This window comes from Leopardus geoffroyi, chromosome X (genome assembly GCF_018350155.1).
Source record: "Leopardus geoffroyi isolate Oge1 chromosome X, O.geoffroyi_Oge1_pat1.0, whole genome shotgun sequence".
Taxonomy (NCBI): domain Eukaryota; kingdom Metazoa; phylum Chordata; class Mammalia; order Carnivora; family Felidae; genus Leopardus; species Leopardus geoffroyi.
In genome coordinates, this window is record NC_059343.1 from 90,363,590 (window position 1) to 90,385,422 (window position 21,833).

At 41.9% G+C, this 21,833-nt stretch overlaps 1 protein-coding gene across 1 annotated transcript; it reads left to right on the forward strand.

Annotated features, from left to right (window-relative positions):
- Nucleotides 1–2,503: 2,503 nt before the first annotated feature.
- Nucleotides 2,504–3,331, forward strand: LOC123594245 (mitochondrial intermembrane space import and assembly protein 40-like). The gene has a single exon (XM_045470999.1). The coding sequence runs from the start codon at nucleotides 2,569–2,571 to the stop codon at nucleotides 3,016–3,018; it is 450 nt and encodes a 149-aa protein (XP_045326955.1). The 5' UTR covers nucleotides 2,504–2,568; the 3' UTR covers nucleotides 3,019–3,331.
- The last annotated feature ends 18,502 nt before the right edge of the window (nucleotides 3,332–21,833 follow it).

The window sequence follows — 21,833 nt, forward strand, 5'->3', positions numbered from 1 at the left end:
TACCCTGTTGTAGGGATTAAAGAAGATGGTGCAGGGCACCTTGATGGCTTAGTAGGTAAAGCATGTGACTCTCGGTCTTGGGTTTGCAAGTATGAGCGCTCACAATGGGTGCAGAGACTACTTTAAAAAAATAAAGAAGATAGTGCATATTAACAGTCTGGCACAGGGGTACCAGGGTGGCTCAGTTGGGGGTTAAATGTCCAACTTTAGCTCAGGTCATGATCTCACTGCTTGTGAGTTCGAGCCCCACGTCAGACTCTGCACTGACAGTATGGAGTCTGCTTAGAATTCTCTCTCTACCTCTCTGGCACATAGTAGGTGCTCAAAACATATGCAAGATATTTTAAGACCATGCTAAACACTAAGCACCCTTGCTTTTGGAGATGTCACCCTGCATCTTACCATATATACTTTAACGTGTACCCATATCCTACATTAAATACATCTTTTGCTAAAAATTTGAAGTAAATTTTAAATTTTGTTTTTGACAGTGTAGAAGTTCCTACTGGGTACTCACCCAAAGGATCTGAAAATACTGATTCAAAGGGATACATGCACCCTGGTGTTTATAGTAGCATAATGAACAATAGCCACATTATTGAAAGAGCCCAAATTTCCATCGGCTGATGAATGGATAAAGAATATGTGGTTTTTCTAGATATAAAACGTAATAATTTATAAAAATGTTACATTTTTCGACATTTACTTGAACATTTGTTGACTTTAATTTTGCAGTTATCTTTATGTTTTCAAGCCAGTAATTTTCGTCAAACTTCAGCTACCTTTGTAGGTCCTTGAAGAGTTCATAGGACTTAGGCATTGTGCCCATATTGATCAGTGGATTAAAATAAATGTCTCTGGGAGCACCTGGGCAGCTTCGTCAGTTAAGCATCTGACTTCAGCTCATATTATGATCTCATGGTTCATGGGTTCAAGCCTCGCATCGGGCTCTGACAGTTCAGAGCTTGGAGGCTGCTTTGGATTCTGTCTCCCTCTCTCTTTCTGCCCCTCCCCCACAGGTGCTCCCTCTCTCTCTCTCTCTGTCTCTCTCAAAAATAAATAAATTAACTTAAAGAGAAGAAAAGTCTCTGGTAACATGATCATTTCACTTATGCATTATTTTATGGCTGCAAAACATTTAATTTTGTATCTGTTCCAAAATTTACTTAACCATTCCCTTATTATTATATATAGTTAGGTTGTTTCCAACTTTCCCCATTATAAATGATGCTACAATAAATATCTTTGAATGCAAACCTCTTTTCAGTATATTAGGAATATTACCTTAGGATAGTTTCCCCAAACTGGAATTACTGGGACACAGTATATGACTATGAGTAATGACTCTTGACATATATGGTCTCTTTATTTTCCAAAATATTTGGACAGCTTTATGCTGTCTCCAACAGTAAATAAAAGTGTCCATTTTATTGCTCTGTCACTAGTTTTAAGTTGTGTCTAACTTATATTAATTAATTTTATAAGCCAAAAAGGAGATACCTGATTTTACTACTGATTTTGAATCACCGATGAGTTGTTTAAAAATTCTTCTCCCCTAATCTTGTAAGTCATATGCATTTCCTGTCTTGAGAATTGCCTCTTTGTCTTTTCTCTCACTTCTAAAGTCCAGTGGTAGGCAGTGAATACCCGAACTTAGTGTCTTATCCAGCCTTATGCAGAAGCGGGTAGTCAGTAAAACTACATAATAATCACAGACTGTGCTAATACTATGGATAGGTTTACTCCACTTCCATCCCAATTCTCAATCCCATGGAGCTCGGGTTTTGCATGTGAATTCGAGATCACCAAGTAGATGCACTTAAGTGATGTCTGGCAGGTGGAAGGAAGTGAGCTCACAAGCTAGAAAGAACAGTCCTGTTTGTATACATGAGGTTTTTCTGCAGTGTTTCTCTTCCAGCTTCCTGGGCATCAAAAAAAAAAAAACAAAACAAAACAAAACAAAAACATGAGGGGTTACCCATAGCAAAGGGTTTCTTGATCTGGCTTATAATTGCTGGATCGCGGCGACAGTTTCTTGATCTTGCTTATAATTGCTGGATCGCGGCGACAGATGCTGTTCATCTATCTCCCTGAGTATTTAGAAGTGGCTGCAGCAGGTACAGAGGGGACAATGGCAGGTTCTTGACTCTTGGCAGAGCTCTAGGGGTGACATCAAAGGTAGTAGCTCCCTTGGGTTTTCAGTTCTGTATTTTACTGGACCTGTTCTTTTAAATCTAGCCTATACCCTGCTCTTTTAGAACTTCCGGCAATTTGGTAAGACTTCAATTCTCTGTTTTAAATCTCTTCCCATAAATTGTTATAAACTTTTTGGAACATAATCTAATTCTGTCTGTTACAGTTTAAAAATATTGAGGCGGAGGGGGAACAGGGTTTGGGGCTGGGAGGGCGAGCAGGCAGGCACGGGGCGGGGCAGACCTGGAGGGGCGGGTCCGTGTGGGCCTCGGAGCCTCCCGCCCAGCTTGGGGGAGAGGTCACAGCGGGAGCCTGCCACCGCCTGGGCCGCCGCCACCGCTCTCGCCGCCAGGTCTCAGTGCCGACGCTGCAGCCATGGCCTATTGCCGGCAGGAAGGGAAGGATCGAATCATATTTGTGACCAAAGAAGACCATGAAACTCCAAGCAATGCAGAGATGGTGGCTGATGACCCCAACGATCCGTACGAGGAGCATGGATTGATCCTGCCAAATGGAGACATTAACTGGAACTGCCGGTGCCTTGGGGGAATGGCCAGTGGCCCTTGTGGGGAACAGTTCAAGTCGGCCTTTTCCTGCTTCCACCATAGCACAGAGGATGTCAAGGGGTCAGACTGTGTAGACCAGTTCCTGGCCATGCAGGAATGCATGCAGAAATACCCGGATCTGTATCCCCAGGAGGATGAGGATGAGAAGGAGGAGGAGGAGGAGGAGGAGGAGGAGGAGGAGGAGAAGCCAGCAGAATGTTTAGAAGAGACAGCTCCTACTGAAGCCACTGCAACCAAAGAAGAGGAGAGGTCAAGCTAATGAAGACCATAAGGCACTGGGCTCCAGTCCTCCTTCAGAGTAATATGAACCTTTTGTAAGATGCCTTTTGGTCATTCTTCGAGAAAGTGTCTTTCCCTCTGTTGTTCTGTGCACTATAATGTACAAAATAACTTATTTTGATGATCAGGGGTCTTCGTCCTTTGACATATACACTGGAAAAAATGTATGTGTGCCTCACATAAACCTATCAGCAAATGTAGCTGTCACTTTTGAATGCTCAGATTATCCTGAATTTTTCCTCTTTGAAATAATGTACTGACTATGCTCAGCAACTAAAAATCATTATCTGGGAGTGTCTTGTGAGTGAGCTGATTTATTCTGATTGATTATATGCCCTTGTAGATTTTATACCCCTGTGGGAAACGAAACAAAACCATCTTCCTTTAAAAATGCTGGAGTGGGGCCATTCCCAATACAAGGCTACATGATCAGATACTTATTTCTCATGAACCATCTTGACCTTGAGTATGTGAGGAGTACTATATTTCATTTCTGATGCATTTTGGTTTCCATTTTCACTTTGAGCTGCAGGTTTTCTGTGCTTGGAAATTGGAACTTTGGACCCTCTGATTCACAGTCCCTTTCTAAATGAAGAGAAAGGCTGGTTTTGCTGTTGTTGTTCTTCCACAAGCCCTGGTTTGGGGCCTGTGTTCACACTGGCTCTGTGTCAACCTGTTCAGTGCAATGTTCTTGAGAGGTGGGGACCTAATTGTTACCAAAGTAGCAGCCAAGAGAAGAAACGGTGTGAATTAAGTAGTCAATTAAAAAGAAAATATTATTTTTAATAAATAAATAAATAAATAAATAAATAAATAAATAAATAAATATAAAAATATTGAGGCACCTGGGTGGCTCAATCAGTTGAACGTCCAACTCTTGATTTCAGCTCAGGTCATGATCCCAGGGTAGTGGGATCGAGCTCCGAGTCAGGCTCTCTCCTGAGTGTGGAGCCTGCTAAAGATGTGTGTGTGTGTGTGTGTGTGTGTGTGTGACCCAGCAATCTCACTTAGAAACTTCCACTGCACAGAAATAAAAGTACCAGGACTCACTGTCACAGAGGCATAAAGACATTTACTGTAGTGTTAATTTTAGTGGCAAAAACCCTGGAGACAACATGAGTGTCCATCAATAAGGGAATGGTTAAATTTATTACAAGACATCCACACTATGGAATATTATAGATCAAACTGAAGAATAAGGCTGCATATGTATTGCCCTGAAAGTATGCCATAATACATGATATATTTAATGAAACAAGTTGTATAATTCCATTTTGAAAAAAAAAAGGTAACGGGCATCACTTCTTAAATTTCTGTTTTTTTTAATTTTTTCAATGTTTGTTTACTTTTGAGAGAGAGTGTGAATAGGGGGAGGGGCAGAAAGAGGGAGACACAGAATCCGAAGCAGGTCCAGGCTCCGAGCTTTCAGCACACAGCAGACGCAGGGCTTGAACTCACAAACCATGAGATCATGACCTGAGCCCAAAGCAGACGCTCAACTGACTGAGCCCCCCAGGGGCCCCTCACTTCTTAAATTTCTTAGAGTGGTTTCTATTTCCTGCACTTAATTCTGATACACACAGTGTCATACTCTCATCATAATAACTAAAAATTATATATCTAAGGTATTGCAAATATCTGGTTTCCTATCCAGTTAAGGACCTCATAAATGAGATAAATATACAAGAAAATTCTTGGAGGCCCAATACTTATTAAAGTATTATATGTATACAATGGAATATAAACCATAAAAAGAATGAAATCTTGCCATTCACAACAACATGGTTGGATCCAGAGGGTATTATGCTAAGTGAAATAAGTCAGGCAGAAAAAAACAAATACCGTATGATGTCACTGATATGTGGAGTCTAGAAAAGAAAACGAACAAACAAAAACAGAAATAGACTCATGAATACAGGGATCAAACTGGTGGTTGCCAGAGTGGAGGAGGGTGGGAAGATGAGCAAAACAGGTGAAGGGGACTAACTTCCAGTTATAAAATAAATAACAGGAATGAAAAGTACAACATAGGGAATATAGTCAATGATATTATAATAACTTTGTATGGTGACGGTAACTACACTTATCATGGTGAACACTCATAATATATAGAATCATCTATGCTGTACACCTGAAACTAATATAATAATGTATGTCACCTATACTTCAATTAAAAAATATATTGTAGCACTCAAGGGATTTCTGCTTCAAGATGGAGTAACTTGGTGGCAACCTGCTGGCTCAGTCAGGAGAGCATGTGACTCTGGATCTTGCCGTTGTAAGTTCAAGCCCCACGGGTATAAAGATTATTTTTAAAAATAAAATATTTTTTAAAGTAGATGAAAATTTTTTTTTTAAAAAGGGGGCATCTGGGTGGCTCAGTCAGTTGAGTGCAGACTTTAGCTCAAGTCATGATCTCATGGTTCGTGGGTTCGAGCCCCGCGTTGGGCTCTGTGCTGACAGCTCGGAGCCTGGAGCCTGCTTCAGATTCTGTGTCTCCCTCTCTCTCTTCCCCTCCCCTGATCACGCTCTGTCTCTTTCATCTCAAAAATAAAATAAACATAAAAAAAATTTTTTTAAAGATGGAGTAACATAACCAACGAATGCTGTTCTGAGAACAACTAGAAAAATCAGGTAAAATATGAAAAAGAATTTTCTTTTCTGAAGGCATCAGAGAGCTAGGACTTCAGAGGTGAGATCCCAGAAAGAAGGGAAACTCATCAAAGTAAGACCAACTTCTTGCATGTTGCTTTTTTCCCTTAGAATACCTGCCAATTCTTGGACCAGACACTGAGTAGAAAGTGTCTCTCAAGAGGCAGAGAAGCCACCAGGGTTTTAGGTAATACCACAGAATCCAGGGGACAAAAAATGGAGTTTAAGGTCTGCAAGGCCAGCTAGAATTTGAATGACCAAGATCTAGAGAGTGAAGAAGCACAGAAAAGTGAACCTGACACTCAGCACAGGTTTTCCCCTCCGGGAAATTGCTGATTAAGTGCACAGAGTAACAAATTAGAAGTCAAGGAGAGTGGTCAAAAGTAGAGAGGAGTGTTTGGAAGTTTCACAGAGCTGAAGAGACAAAAATTGGAGTTCAGAACTTCCCAAGGAGGAAAATCCTTAGGAAACATCTACCTCCTGGCTCTCATTTGGGACCTCTTAGAGAGCTGTATCCTAGCAATCAGGTCAACTGAGGATATGATGAGTCTAGCAAATGCTATAAATCAGCCTCAAGTCACCACAGTGGTTGATTGGATTAAGGTAACTTGCGCTTCTGCTGCCTTGGGGAAAACAGGGTGAATCCTCTCTGAAGGGATATAAGGTCATCTAGAGCCTATATGCCTTTTCAGACACAAAGTCTGGTGGTCAATAAAAAAATAACTGATGTACCAAGAAACAAGTCCAAGAAGAAAAAAAACAAAACAATAGAAACAGACTCATAGTGGGGCGCCTGGGTGGCTCAGTCGGTTGGGCGTCCGACTTCAGCTCAGGTCGTGATCTTACGGTTTCTGGGTTCGATCCCCACGTTGGGCTCTGTGCTGACAGCTCAGAGCCTGGAGCCTGCTTCAGATTCTGTGTCTCCCCCTCTCACTGCCCCTCCTCTGCTCATGCTCTGTCTCTATCTCTCAATAATGAATAAACGTTTAAAAAATTAACAAAAAAAGAAACAGACTCATAGTGACCCAGTTATTGCAGTTATATGACATAGACTACAAACATTCAAGAAAATAAGGGACAACATGATCACTTTCACCAGAATGCTAGAATCTATAAAAAAGAATCAAATGAAAATTCTAGAATTGAAAGTACAATAACTGAAATTAAGAATTCAATAGATGGACCACATAAAGCCCAGGATTTACTGCTCCTTTGCTGGACATATCAAGTGCCAGCTATGTCATCCCCTTTGGAAGACTCCCCACCCCCACTGTATGCAGCATTTGGGGACTGCCAGTCAATATTCCCTGCATTCCTCTGGTCAAAAGGTGGGCACAGGTTCTAAGCCAAGTCAATTAGATTCTCCTAGGAATTTGAATCTTGAGCTGAGCGATGCAAAGATGGAAAACAATTAGAGCTGATTGACAGTGCCACTGGTGCCCTGGAAAAGTGATCCATTAGTTCTCTCTATCTAGATCCCAGAAGATGCCTTGTTTCTGAGACCTGGTTGTTTAGTTTTTCCCTCTGTGAGCTAACCCATTGCCTTCCAAATAAATTCCTTTAGCCAGTGTAATAATTTGGGTAAGAAATAAACAAACTCTGAAATATTAGTGGCTCAAAAAATGTTTATTTCTCATTCATGCCCTATCCAAAGTGAGTCAGCAGAAGGACTATGTTCCATAGTTACTCAGGGACCCAGTCTCCTTTCATTCTTTGGCTCTTCTCTCCTCTAGATCTTAGGAGTAGTTATGAATTGGATGTTCCTGTGTCCTCAAAATTTATGTGTAGAAGCTCTAATCCCCAGTGTGATGGTATTTGGAGGTGGGGTCTCTGGGAGGTAATTAAGTCATCAGTGGGGAGCATTCATGAATGGGATCAGTACCCTTATAATAATAGACAAGAGAGATGATTTGTCTCTCCACCATGCAAGAATACAGAAATAAAGTGTCCATCTTCAGACCAGGAAGAGAATCCTCACCAGGAAGTGAATTGGCTGACACTTTGATCTTGGACTTCCAAGCTCCAGAACCATGAGAAATAAATTTCTGTTGTTTAAGTCACTCTGTTTATAGGAGTTTGTCACAGCAGCTTGAACTAACTACAACAGGCAACCTCTGCATTCAGCTGGCAGGATCAGATGTGGGAGGTTTTTATGGAAAAATGGCACATATCACTTTTGTTCATATTCCATTGGCCAGAACTCAGTTACATGGCCACACTTCACTGCAAGGTGGGCTGGAAAATGTAATGTAGGTGGGCGTCCAGAAAAAAAGAACACTGATATTCATGAGCCCCTGCTGTCTATACTACAGCCAAAATCAGTTCTGTTGCTTACAAACAAAGGACCCTAATCAATACACATACATAGGGTTGTAATAGACAGAGCTTGAAGAGGAGGGCAATTCAGATAAAAGAATGAGTGTAAACGAAGAGCATCATATGGTTTGGCTGGAGTGTTTGAATGGGTGATTGATGTTAGAGGAGGTCATCAAGAGGACATGACCACCGGTTAGCTTACAAGTTGGACCTAGGCACTTGGAGGCTCCTCGTCCCCTCCCCTGTCCTTGGAATGTGTGTTCCACTTGCCTCACCCAGGCTAGAAGTTGCCCCAAGGACATAGCCCTGAGATAGTAATGTGTTGAAACCATCTAGATGGTATACATGACTGAACCCAGTCAAGGCCTTTGTAAAAACTTAAAATTCTGGTGGGCAGGTATGGAAATCTACTTGTCTTGTGGCCATCCAAGACAAACCTTGTAAGTAAGCTCCTTGGCTTATTAAACTTGCCATTTACCAATCTGCAGTGGCCTGTCTATTTCTTTGATCTCTCCTCTCCCTCCATGTACAGTTTGTGAACCAACAGTTGGAAGCAGTAGGAGGCAAGACTGTAAGAGGCAGATAGAGTCCTGAATGCCAAACTTAATTCTGTAGGCCAGGAGTTGACAAAATATGGCCTGTGAGCCAAATCCAGCCTTTTCCATGGTTGACTTGGTAAGTTTTATTGGAACACATCTGAATGTGTTTGCTCTACGATGGCAGGAATGAGTAGTAGCAACAGAGAACACATGGCCCACAAAGCCTAAAAATATTTACTATCTGGTCTTTTACATAAAACGTTGGCCTATCACTGCCATAGGCAATTGGGAACCACCAAAGGATTTTGAGCAGGTGACCAGTATGTAAGATCACAATGACACCACTGCGTAGCGGTAAATTGGACTATGTGAGCCAGTTGTTCAGTCTGGGTTGGAGGTGCAGCTGGAGAGGGAGGAGTCATGTAGGCCAGTTAGGAAATTGTTACACTAGCCTAAGAAGTAATAATAGCAGCTTCCATCTACCAAGGGGCTACTACTTGACAGACACTGTGATATGTACTTTGCAAGCAGTATAAAATTGTATCTTCACAACAGCCCTGTGAAGTACACTATTTTTATTTCCACTTCCTGGATGGAAAAACTGAGGTCATGGACATTATATTACTTCTCGGTCTCTTACTAACCCTTCCTCCTCTCTCTTTTCTTGGAGGACAGTTTTCTTCATGGAAGCTAAGAACATGGACTCCAAAACAAGGCTGCTTAAGTACAAATCCCAGTTGTACCGCTTGCTATCTAGATGACGTTTGGTGAGTTACTTAACCTCCCTGTGCCTCAATTTCCTCATCGGTAAAATGATGATAAAGGTCAAAGTGATACCTGTTAGGGTTATAGCAAGGATCGAGGGAATTACTGTATGCAATACACTTAGCACAATATCCGGCACTTAGTAAAAGCCATAAATACGTTTGCTATTATTTTTCCCCACTTCTAAATTTTATCATGTCCCAGAGCATGGCCCAGGACTCTCTTCTCCTCTCTAGCCACACTTCCCTATGATTCTAAGATTTCCTCCTCCCATGACACTTATTTCCCATTACCCCATTTTGTTTTCTTCTGGGCACAATCTGAAATTATTTATTGTTTTGTTCATGTATTTAGAACCTGTGTCCCCATTGGAATGTAAGCCTCATGAAGACAGGGATTTCGTGTTTTTCATTGCTGAATCCTCGGGGCCTAGAACAGTACCTGGCATGAAGCCGATGCTCAATAAATATTCATTGAGTGGAGGGATGAACTTATTCAAGTGAGCAGTAGATAATGGAATTCAAGCCTATGTCTGACTGAGGCCAATGCCCATGCTCTTCATCACCATGCCGTATGGCATAGTAGCCACGGAACTAGAAAGGACAGGGTGGATGGCAGTGGAGGTGAGAGTGGGAGAAGGTTATGAGTCAAATATGATTTTGAGATTTAGGCCTGTATGCCACCAAACTATAGATTCAGGAGTCATCTGCTTAGAGGTCATAGTTGAAATCCTAGTAAATACCTACAGTATTTACAGAAGAGAATTAGAGGAGAAAAGGGATAAAACAGAGAGGAAACAAGAAGGAACATATTGGAGTCCCCAGAGGAGACAGATGACATATTTGAAATAGGAAAATTCAAGGAGGGTTTAAAACAGAATGGTCTACAAGGTATGGGCAGGGTGTAGCAAAACCACACGGGATAACGCTAGGCAATGAGCTGTTAAAACTCCTCTAAGCTAGAAGGAATGAGGGAATGAAGTGATTTTCAGAAATCAAAGATTCATGTAGAATGAACTCTGAAAACAATTGTGACTTTTGGTCGATGGACACAACCAGCTCTAGGTGACCCTACAAGGGCAGAGCTGGGGGTAATAAATAGCCTAATTTTACTCTCTTACCTCTTTATGATATCCTGCCATAGACTCCCAATGGGCAAACCTGACTAGAAACTAAAGGACAAGGAAGCTTATTGATGTAATCCATAAAGGCCAGGCTCCCAGGGATGAAAGCAGGGTGAAACAAAATAGAGGAGTGGATCTGGGGGATCCAAGTCCAAAGGCAGTATGTTGGGAAAATCCTTTCTTGCTTGGGGCAGGTCAGTCTTTTTCTACTTCAGCCTTCCACTGATTAGATGAGGCCCATCCATGTTACATTGGGCATTCTGCTTTATTCAAACTCCACCAATTTAAATGTTAATCTCATTCAAAAAACACTTTCAACAGAAATATCCAGAATAATGTTTGACCAAATGTCTGGGCACAATCAAGTTGACACATTAAAATGAACCATCACAGTGTGTTGGTTCTGGCACAGATAGATTATTCTCTAAATCTTTTAATGATGGCAGTTGGGAAGAAACTTTGTGAACGGGATGGGTAACTCTATATCAGGGTATGTATCTATCCCTGTGGGCACAGGGATGGTGGGAGAAATCTAATGTAATCAACCAGCCACCAGGAAACCGACTGGTCTTCCCAGGGGATGGTGCCATATCAGAGGCTCAGCACTGGCCTATGCTATTGGCAGGTTGGACATCCAGCAGGAGCAGTAGCCAGAATCAACGTTACTAAGCTTTACAATGCCAGGCTCAGGCTGAACCTCTAACCCTGCTTGCATGTCCTTTCTAGTCGTGAGTCAATCAGGCAAGCACCGGGGTGTCTGAGGAGAGAATCCAGTTGATATCCACAAGCTCAGTCTTCTTTCTCACCTGATCACTGAGAACCTCCTCTGGACAAATGCCCTCTGGCAGGCATTTATATAGGGCATGACCATCTTCACACTCTGTGCCCATTGTGAGAGGTCCATCTACATTTCTTGTCCCTAGATCTTGTGTCGTCAGTTGTCCAGTTATGGTCTTTCCACATCCCTGACCAGCAAGTACATACCTCCGGCCATTTCTCCTTCCACACCAAGGGGATAACTTGGTGCTTCACTGTATTTCAAGGCCACTCAGAGTGGGCTTATAGTGCAGTGATATCCACTTCTAGCTGGTGATGTCCTACTGTGCCGATCCATGCATAAATCAGGCTTGTACTTCCTCTTTGACCTTTACCTGTTCATAGGGAGCTCCCCATGAGGCCATAGGAAGGGCTTGAAGGGACATGGTGAAGGAGTGAAAGCAAGTACCATAGGATTATTGGATCACCTGCTCAAGCAGTTGCCTTTCAGACCTGATTGTGTTCAGTCCTGTATATAGCGCATCAATTTTATGGTGGAATACTGATGCCTATATTCATTTTATGATCCAGTGAATCAGTTAAATATGATCCAGTGAGTCAGTTAAAATATCCAGTTCATGATGGGAAATTTCAAGTCACATGATCTCCGTGTGCTGCATCATCAGAACTTCAGTCCCTCCAGGGCTTAGTAATGAGCCAGGAGCTCCCTTTCAAATGGGGAATTTTTGTCAGTCAGGGAGATCATGGCCTTACTCCAAACCCTTATGGTCTGTGATGTGATTGTATTTTTTTTTCAAAAAAAGTTTTATTGATTGACATATAAGCATTATATATATTTAAGGCATGCAATGTGATTTTTTATATGTATGCATTGTGAAATGATCACCACAATCAAGGTAATTCATATATCTATTACCTCCTCATAGTTACAATTCTGTGTGTGTGTGTGTGGTGAGACCACTTAAGATCTACTTTGTTAGCAATAGATAATACAGTATTGTTAATTATAGTCACTGCTGCATATTAAATCTTAAGAACTTCTCATCTTGCGGTTCATGGCTTCGAGCCCTCCATTGGGCTCGGTGCTAACAGCTCAGAACTTGGAATCTGCTTCAGATTCTGTGTCTCCCTCTCTCTCTGCCCCTCCCCTGCTTGCACTCTGTCTCTCTCCCTCTCAAAAATAAATAAACATTACAAATTTTTTAAATAAAAAAGAACATATTCATCTTGCATTACTAAAACTTTGTGCTTTTTGACCAACACCACCCACTTCTCCCTCCCCACCCCCCGGCACCAGCACCTGGCACCCACCATTCTACTCTCTGCTTTTTATGCGATGTGATTTTCTCTTTTTCTAATGTTTATTTATTTTGGGGGAGAGAGAGAGCACATGTGGGGGAGGAGCAGAGAGAGAGGGAGACAGAGGATCCAAAGCAGATTCTGCACTGACAGCAGAGAGTCTGATGAGGGGCTCAAACCCACAAACCGCGAAATCATGACCTGAGCCAAAGTCAGACACTTAAATGACCAAGCCACCCAGGTGCCCCTGAGATGTGATTTTCTTATGGGTACTCGCCAGAGGCTTCATTCAGAAATTACATTTTCCACAGCCCTTCCTTATGACCCTCTATTTGTCATAAGGCCTAAGTGGTGGACAGCTTACCCCACACTCTGGACCCTTTTCTGTTCTGGGACCTACCTCCAAATAGGCAAGAATATCATACTCAAATATAGTTGGTGTATATTGCCTTCAAAATCCAAACGGGCCCACCAAGCATTGAGCCTCTTCCTTTAAGATGGACATTGGGAAGTACAGCAACTTTTCTCTTCTTTTAGAAGGATCCCTCAGGTGCACCAGATTGGATCCCTAGAAACATCACCTATTTGGCAGGATCCTGAGCCATCTCCCACCCTATCTATGGATATGTCTTCCCTAGGTATCTATGTTTCTTTCTACCTAGCGATCATCACATCTAATAGGTATAATATTGGCAATTTAATGGAACCGCGTGATCTTCTGTGAGATATAAAGATGATCAACCTCCCCCCCCCCAAAAAAAAAAAACTATATTGTGACCAAGAACAGGAAAATTTGATTCACTCTGGGGTTAAGGCAGTAAAAATGCATAATCATACCTACTTCTGATTTTCATCACTGAGAGGATGGGAGGAAGAAGCATTTTCCGGGTCAATGGCTGGATACAAAGGGCCCAGAGTTGTGTTCATTTGCCTTCGCAAAAACACTACATGCAGAACTACACCTGTGGTTGATATGACCAGTAGATTAAGTTTGTAACCATTTGTTGTCATTCCCCTGAACCTATCTGACTTTTGTACTGGTCAAGCAGATAAGTTAAATGGTGATGTGGTAGACATCACCACAGCTGCTTCTCTGTAGCCTTATCTCTGTAAATCCTTCAGGGATGCAGTATTGCTTTTGGTTTAGCCTGGATGTGGGATGGAGGAAACTTCCAGGGGCTTTTACTTGCCTACTTCCTAGCATAAGAGTGCTCATCCCTCAGGTCAGTGAACTAATGTGTGGATTCTATCAGCTACTAGGTATATCTAGTCATACTCTACATTCTGTGGCTATGGGAGAGAAAAAAAAACACACAGAATGGATCTCTCGTCCCACTGTAGCAAAGCCAGTATTTAATAGACAATCCAAACGTCGGGCATTTTCCCTTTCCCACTGCACAGTCACTTCCCCCCTGGAGAAGGCTTAGGTAAACACTGACAGTATATAACTGTGGTCATGTTGTGGGGTACCTTTTCTTTCTTTTTTTTTTATGATTTTAATGAGGGTTTTATTTTTTATTTTTTTTAATGTATGAAATTTATTGTCAAATTGGTTTCCATACAACACCCAGTGCTCATCCCAAAAAGTGCCCTCCTCAATACCCATCACCCACCCTCCCCTCCCTCCCACCCCCCATCAACCCTCAGTTTGTTCTCAGTTTTTAAGAGTCTCTTATGCTTTGGCTCTCTCCCACTCTAACCTCTTTTTTTTTTTCCTTCCCCTCCCCCATGGGTTTCTGTTAAGTTTCTCAGGATCCACATAAGAGTGAAACCATATGGTATCTGTCTTTCTCTGTATGGCTTATTTCACTTAGCATCACACTCTCCAGTTCCATCCACGTTGCTACAAAAGGCCATATTTCATTTTTTTCTCATTGTCATGTAGTAGTCCATTGTGTATATAAACCACAATTTCTTTATCCATTCATCAGTTGATGGACATTTAGGCTCTTTCCATAATTTGGCTATTGTTCAGAGTGCTGCTATAAACATTGGGGTACAAGTGCCCCTATGCATCAGTACTCCTGTATCCCTTGGATAAATTCCTAGCAGTGCTATTGCTGGGTCATATGGTAGGTCAATTTTTAATTTTCTGAGGAACCTCCACACTGCTTTCCAGAGTGGCTGCACCAGTTTGCATTCCCACCAACAGTGCAAGAGGGTTCCCGTTTCTCCACATCCTCTCCAGAATCTATAGTCTCCTGATTTGTTCATTTTGGCCACTCTGACTGGCGTGAGGTGATATCTGAGTGTGGTTTTGATTTGTATTTCCCTGATGAGGAGCGACGTTGAACATCTTTTCATGTGCCTGTTGGCCATCCGGATGTCTTCTTTAGAGAAGTGTCTATTCATGTTTTCTGCCCATTTCTTCACTGGGTTATTTGTTTTTCGGGTGTGGAGTTTGGTGAGCTCTTTATAGATTTTGGATACTAGCCCTTTGTCCGATATGTCATTTGCAAATATCTTTTCCCATTCCGTTGGGTGCCTTTTAGTTTTGTTGGTTGTTTCCTTTGCTGTGCAGAAGCTTTTTATCTTCATAAGTTCCCAGTAATTCACTTTTGCTTTTAATTCCCTTGCCTTTGGGGATGTGTCGAGTAAGAGATTGCTACGGCTGAGGTCAGAGAGGTCTTTTCCTGCTTTCTCCTCTAAGGTTTTGATGGTTTCCTGTCTCACATTCAGGTCCTTTATCCATTTTGAGTTTATTTTTGTGAATGGTGTGAGAAAGTGGTCTAGTTTCAACCTTCTGCATGTTGCTGTCCAGTTCTCCCAGCACCATTTGTTAAAGAGGCTGTCTTTTTTCCGTTGGATGTTCTTTCCTGCTTTGTCAAAGATGAGTTGGCCATACGTTTGTGGGTCTAGTTCTGGGGTTTCTATTCTATTCCATTGGTCTATGTGTCTGTTTTTGTGCCAATACCATGCTGTCTTGATGATGACAGCTTTGTAGTAGAGGCTAAAGTCTGGGAATGTGATGCCTCCTGCTTTGGTCTTCTTCTTCAAAATTATTTTGGCTATTCGGGGCCTTTTGTGGTTCCATATGAATTTTAGGATTGCTTGTTCTAGTTTCGAGAAGAATGCTGCTGCAATTTTGATTGGGATTGCATTGAATGTGTAGATAACCTTGGGTAGTATTGACATTTTGACAATATTTATTCTTCCAATCCATGAACACGGAATGTTTTTCCATTTCTTTAAATCTTCTTCAATTACCTTCATAAGCTTTCTATAGTTTTCAGCATACAGATCTTTTACATCTTTGGTGAGATTCATTCCTAGGTATTTTACGCTTCTTGGTGCAATTGTGAATGGGGTCAGTTTCTTTATTTGTCTTTCTGTTGCTTCATTGTTAGTGTATAAGAATGCAACTGATTTCTGTACATTGATTTTGTATCCTGCAACTTTGCCGAATTCATGTATCAGTTCTAGCAGACTTTTGGTGGAGTCTATCGGATTTTCCATGTATAATATCATGTCATCTGCAAAAAGCGAAAGCTTGACTTCATCTTTGCCAATTTTGATGCCTTTGATTTCCTTTTGTTGTCTGATTGCTGATGTTAGAACTTCCAGCACTATGTTAAACAACAGCAGTGAGAGTGGGCATCCCTGTCGTGTTCCTGATCTCAGGGAAAAAGCTCTCAGTTTTTCCCCGTTGAGGATGATGTTAGCTGTGGGCTTTTCATAAATGGCTTTTATGATCTTTAAGTATGTTCCTTCTATCCCGACTTTCTCGAGGGTTTTTATTAAGAAAGGGTGCTGGATTTTGTCAAAAGCCTTTTCTGCATCAATTGACAGGATCATATGGTTCTTCTCTTTTTTTTTGTTAATGTGATGTATCACGTTGATTGATTTGCAAATGTTGAACCAGCCCTGCATCCCAGGAATGAATCCCACTTGATCATGGTGAATAAATCTTTTTATATGCCGTTGAATTCGATTTGCTAGTATCTTATTGAGAATTTTTGCATCCATATTCATCAGGGATATTGGCCTGTAGTTCTCTTTTTTTACTGGGTCTCTGTCTGGTTTGGGAATCAAAGTCATACTGGCTTCATAGAATGAGTCTGGAAGTTTTCCTTCCCTTTCTATTTCTTGGAATAGCTTCAGAAGGATAGGTATTATCTCTGCTTTAAACGTCTGGTAGAACTCCCCTGGGAAGCCATCTGGTCCTGGACTCTTATTTGTTGGGAGATTTTTGATAACCGATTCAATTTCTTCGCTGGTTATGGGTCTGTTCAAGCTTTCTCTTTCCTCCTGATTGAGTTTTGGAAGAGTGTGGGTGTTTAGGAATTTGTCCATTTCTTCCAGGTTGTCCAATTTGTTGGCATATAATTTTTCATAGTATTCCCTGATAATTGTTTGTATCTCTGAGGGATTGGTTGTAATCATTCCATTTTCATTCATGATTTTATCTATTTGGGTCATCTCCCTTTTCTTTTTGAGAAGCCTGCCTAGAGGTTTGTCAATTTTGTTTATTTTTTCAAAAAACCAACTCTTGGTTTCGTTGATCTGCTCTACAGTTTTTTTAGATTCTATATTGTTTATTTCTGTTCTGATCTTTATTATTTCTCTTCTTCTGCTGGGTTTAGGCTGCCTTTGCTGTTCTGCTTCTATTTCCTTTAGGTGTGGTGTTAGATTTTGTATTTGGGATTTTTCTTGTTTCTTCAGATAGGCCTGGATTGCAATGTATTTTCCCCTCAGGACTGCCTTCACTGCGTCCCAAAGCGTTTGGATTGTTGTATTTTCATTTTCGTTTGTTTCCATATATTTTTTTAATTTCTTCTCTAATTGCCTGGTTGACCCACTCATTCGTTAGTAGGGTGTTCTTTAACCTCCATGCTTTTGGAGGTTTTCCAGACTTTTTCCTGTGGTTGATTTCAAGCTTCATAGCATTGTGGTCTGAAAGTATGCATGGTATAATTTCAATTCTTGTAAACTTATGAAGGGCTGTTTTGTGACCCAGTATATGATCTATCTTGGAGAATGTTCCATGTGCACTCGAGAAGAAAGTATATTCTGTTGCTTTGGGATGCAGAGTTCTAAATATATCTGTCAAGTCCATCTGATCCAATGTCTCATTCAGGGCCCTTGTTTCTTTATTGACCATGTGTCTAGATGATCTATCCATTTCTGTAAGTGGAGTGTTAAAGTCCCCTGCAATTACCACATTCTTATCAATAAGGTTGCTTATGTTTGTGAGTAATTGTTTTATATATTTGGGGGCTCCGGTATTCGGCGCATAGACATTTATAATTGTTAGCTCTTCCTGATGGATAGACCCTGCAATTATTATATAATGCCCTTCTTCATCTCTTGTTACAGCCTTTAATTTAAAGTCTAGTGTGTCTGATATAAGTATGGCTACTCCAGCTTTCTTTTGGCTTCCAGTAGCATGATAAATAGTTCTCCATCCCCTCACTCTCAATCTAAAGGTGTCCTCAGGTCTAAAATGAGTCTCTTGTAGACAGCAAATAGATGGGTCTTGTTTTTTTATCCATTCTGATACCCTATGTCTTTTGGTTGGCGCATTTAATCCATTTACATTCAGTGTTATTATAGAAAGATACGGGTTTAGAGTCATTGTGATGTCTGTATGTTTTATGCTTGTAGTGATGTCTCTGGTACTTTGTCTCACAGGATCCCCCTTAGGATCTCTTGTAGGGCTGGTTTAGTGGTGACAAATTCCTTCAGTTTTTGTTTGTTTGGGAAGACCTTTATCTCTCCTTCTATTCTAAATGACAGACTTGCTGGATAAAGGATTCTCGGCTGCATATTTTTTCTGTTTAGCACACTGAAGATATCGTGCCAATTCTTTCTGGCCTGACAAGTTTCAAAAGAGTTCAGTCACGAGTCTTATAGGTCTCCCTTTATATGTGAGGGCACGTTTACCCCTTGCTGCTTTCAGAATTTTCTCTTTATCCTTGTATTTTGCCAGTTTGACTATGATATGTCGTGCAGAAGATCGATTCAAGTTCCGTCTGAAGGGAGTTCTCTGTGCCTCTTGGATTTCAATGCCTTTTTCCTTCCCCAGTTCAGGGAAGTTCTCAGCTATAATTTCTTCAAGTACCCCTTCAGCACCTTTCCCTCTCTCTTCCTCCTCTGGGATACCAATTATGCATATATTATTTCTTTTTAGTGTATCACTTAGTTCTCTAATTTTCCCCTCATACTCCTGGATTTTTTTATCTCTCTTTCTCTCAGCTTCCTCTTTTTCCATAACTTTATCTTCTAGTTCACCTATTCTCTCCTCTGCCTCTTCAATCCGAGCTGTCGTCGTTTCCATTTTGTTTTGCGTTTCGTTTAAAGCGCTTTTCAGCTCCTAGTGACTGTTCGTTAGTCCCTTGATCTCTGTAGCAAGAGATTCTCTGCTGTCCTCTATACTGTTTTCAAGCCCAGCGATTAATTTCATGACTATTATTCTAAATTCACTTTCTGTTATATTATTTAAATCCTTTTTGATCAGTTCATTAGCTGTTGTTATTTCCTGGAGATTCTTCTGAGGGGAATTCTTCCGTTTGGTCATTTTGGATAGTCCCTGGCGTGGTGAGGACCTGCAGGGCACTTCCCCTGTGCTGTGGTGTATAACTGGAGTTGGTGGGTGGGGCCGCAGTCAGTCCTGATGTCTGCCCCCAGCCCACTGCTGGGGCCACAGTCAAACTGGTGTGTGCCTTCTCTTCCCCTCTCCTAGGGGCGGGATTCACTGTGGGGTGGCGTGGCCCGTCTGGGCTACTTGCACGCTGCCAGGCTTGTGGTGCTGGGGATCTGGCGTATTAGCTGGGGTAGGTAGGCAAGGTGCACAGGGGCAGGAGGGGCAGGCTTAGCTCGCTTCTCCTTAGGTGATCCACTTCAGGAGGGGCCCTGTGGCAGCGGGAGGGAGTCAGATCCGCTGCAGGAGGTTTGGCTCTGCAGAAGCACAGCGTTGGGTGTTTGCGCGGAGCAAGCAAGTTCCCTGGCAGGAACTGGTTCCCTTTGGGATTTTGGCTGGGGGATGGGCGGGGGAGATGGCGCTGGTGAGCGCCTTTGTTCCCCACCAAACTGAGCTCTGTCGTCCGGGGGCTCAGCAGCTCTCCCTCCCTTTGTCCTCCAGCCTTCCCGCTTTCTGAGCAGAGCTGTTAACTTATGACCTCCCAGACGCTAAGTCGCGCTTGCTGTCGGAACACAGTCCGTCAGGCCCCTCCGCTTTTGCCAGCCAGACTCGGGGGCTCTGCCTGGCCGGCGAGCCGTCTCTCCGCCCCGGCTCCCTCCCACCAGTCGGTGGAGCGCGCACCGCCTCGCCGCCCTTCCTACGCTCTTCCGGGGGCCTCTAGTCTGCGCTTGGCTCCGGAGACTCCGTTCTGCTAATCCTCTGGCGGTTTTCTGGGTTATTTAGGCAGGTGTAGGTGGAATCTAAGTGATCAGCAGGACGCGCGGTGAGCCCAGCGTCCTCCTACGCTGCCATCTTCCCTCCGACTCTGTGGGGTACCTTTTCAAATAGGTCCAACAGCCTCCTTGGTTGAGAAGCCCTAGGTCTATTAACAAGTGTAAAAACTGAGTAAGAGGTTGTGATTCCCCACTTTGGTGACTCGTGTTACATTTTTTTCCAACAGATCTAAAATTTGTACACCTATATAGAACAAGAAGCACTATAGTAAGCTGTCCATATATTTCATTTTGAGGGATTCTATTATCAATTAGCCACCACCACATTTCCTTCCATTCCAAAACACTCCAGTTGCCATTCCATCCCTGTGGTTCTCTGTAATGATCTGTTTCTGGTGGTTGTTACCGTTAGGGATCTATCACGCTGGAAATCCATTATTCCCAATGTGATCAGGGAATCCAGCTGCACACCAATGTGGACTCCTTCCTCTATAGTGCATCAAGGAAGTTCAAATGTTTCTACCTTAATAATTAGGCCATCATTGAGACATTGAGACCAAGGCTTGATTAGTAGACTACTAGTGCCAGTCCCCAGTACTTGAGTCCCATTCAATCTTGAATCCTGGGAGAGTGCACTTCCATCAATATATTTCCTTCAGCCAATCTTAGGTTTCCTCCTCTTTGATCTAACACATTTGGCAAGTGGTAAAGGGGTGCCTGGGTGGCTCAGTTGGTTAAGTGTCTGGCTTCGGCTCAGGTCATGATCTCACATTTTGTGAGTTCGAGCGCTGTGTCTGGCTCTGTGCTGACAGCTCAGAGCCTGGAGCCTGCTTCGGATTCTATGTCTCCCTCTCTCTCTGCCCGCCCCCTGCTAATGCTTTGTCTCACTCTGTCTCTCTCTCTCAAAAATAAATAAACATTTAAAAAGGGTAAATATGTGAGTAAGCCAAAATACACATGGACTCCATAAAACAATAATAATGTCTGATTTGTGGTATCAAAAAATGATAGATAATAAATATATACAAATAAGAACAGAGTGATCAGAGTTATAGTGTTCTATGCTCCTTGGGAGGATGGAAAATATATTGATTTACTTTAAACTTTATTAAATAAGCATGCTAATATTTCTAGGATAAGCATTAAAAGAATAGAAACATGGCATTTAACTTCTAAAGGGAAAAAGAAAAAGTGAGACAAACAGACACATATTTTTAAATATCAGTACAAATGGAAGCAAAAAGTGAGGTAGAGGAAGAGAAACAAGATTAGTAAGATAATGAGAAAGATCAAAATTAGATGTTATAATGTAGAAGTAAATCCAAATATACTAGTAACCACAGTAAACATAATAGACTAACCTCTTCAGTGAAAGCCAAAGACTGGATGTGAGAAAAGACTTCCAATTCCAGGTGTAAAGGAGTAGCATTTAGCAGACTAATTCTCCCCCAGGAAAAAGTTATAAAAATTACACAAAATATATACCTTAAAAAGTGTTTGGAGATACTAATAAGCAACCAACAAGAAAGTGTCAGCAGTTCTGGGATAAAGAGACAGATGTAGAGTTCAGGGCTACCCAAGTCTCTGAAAGTTGGGGAGCAAAAATCACAGAAAGAAAGGAATCACAGAGAAATGAGTTCCAAAATATGCATACGAATTCCCCTCAAACTGTTGGGAGACTCCTAAGCTACACATGTGCAGAGGGAGACTCCAAGAAACAAGCGATATTTTGGAGCCAATTCTCACCAGATGTGTGATTGTGCACATATCTTCCCAATTTCGCATTCCACTATGTCACATTGGTAACTTCACATTACCCATGGTGGGTGTATGTATGCCATGTAAATCAGAAAATACTACAAATCAAGGTTTCTTCAACCCCTGGAGAGCTGACTTCTCAGAACACAAAGGCATCCAACAATATATAGCCCTCTGGTAAAGATAAATATGTGGACAAATACACAATCCTGT

What these genes read in the sequence shown, in the direction of transcription:
- LOC123594245 (XM_045470999.1), top strand. Translation starts at nt 2,569, where the DNA reads ATGGCCTATTGCCGGCAGGAAGGGAAGGATCGAATCATATTTGTGACC.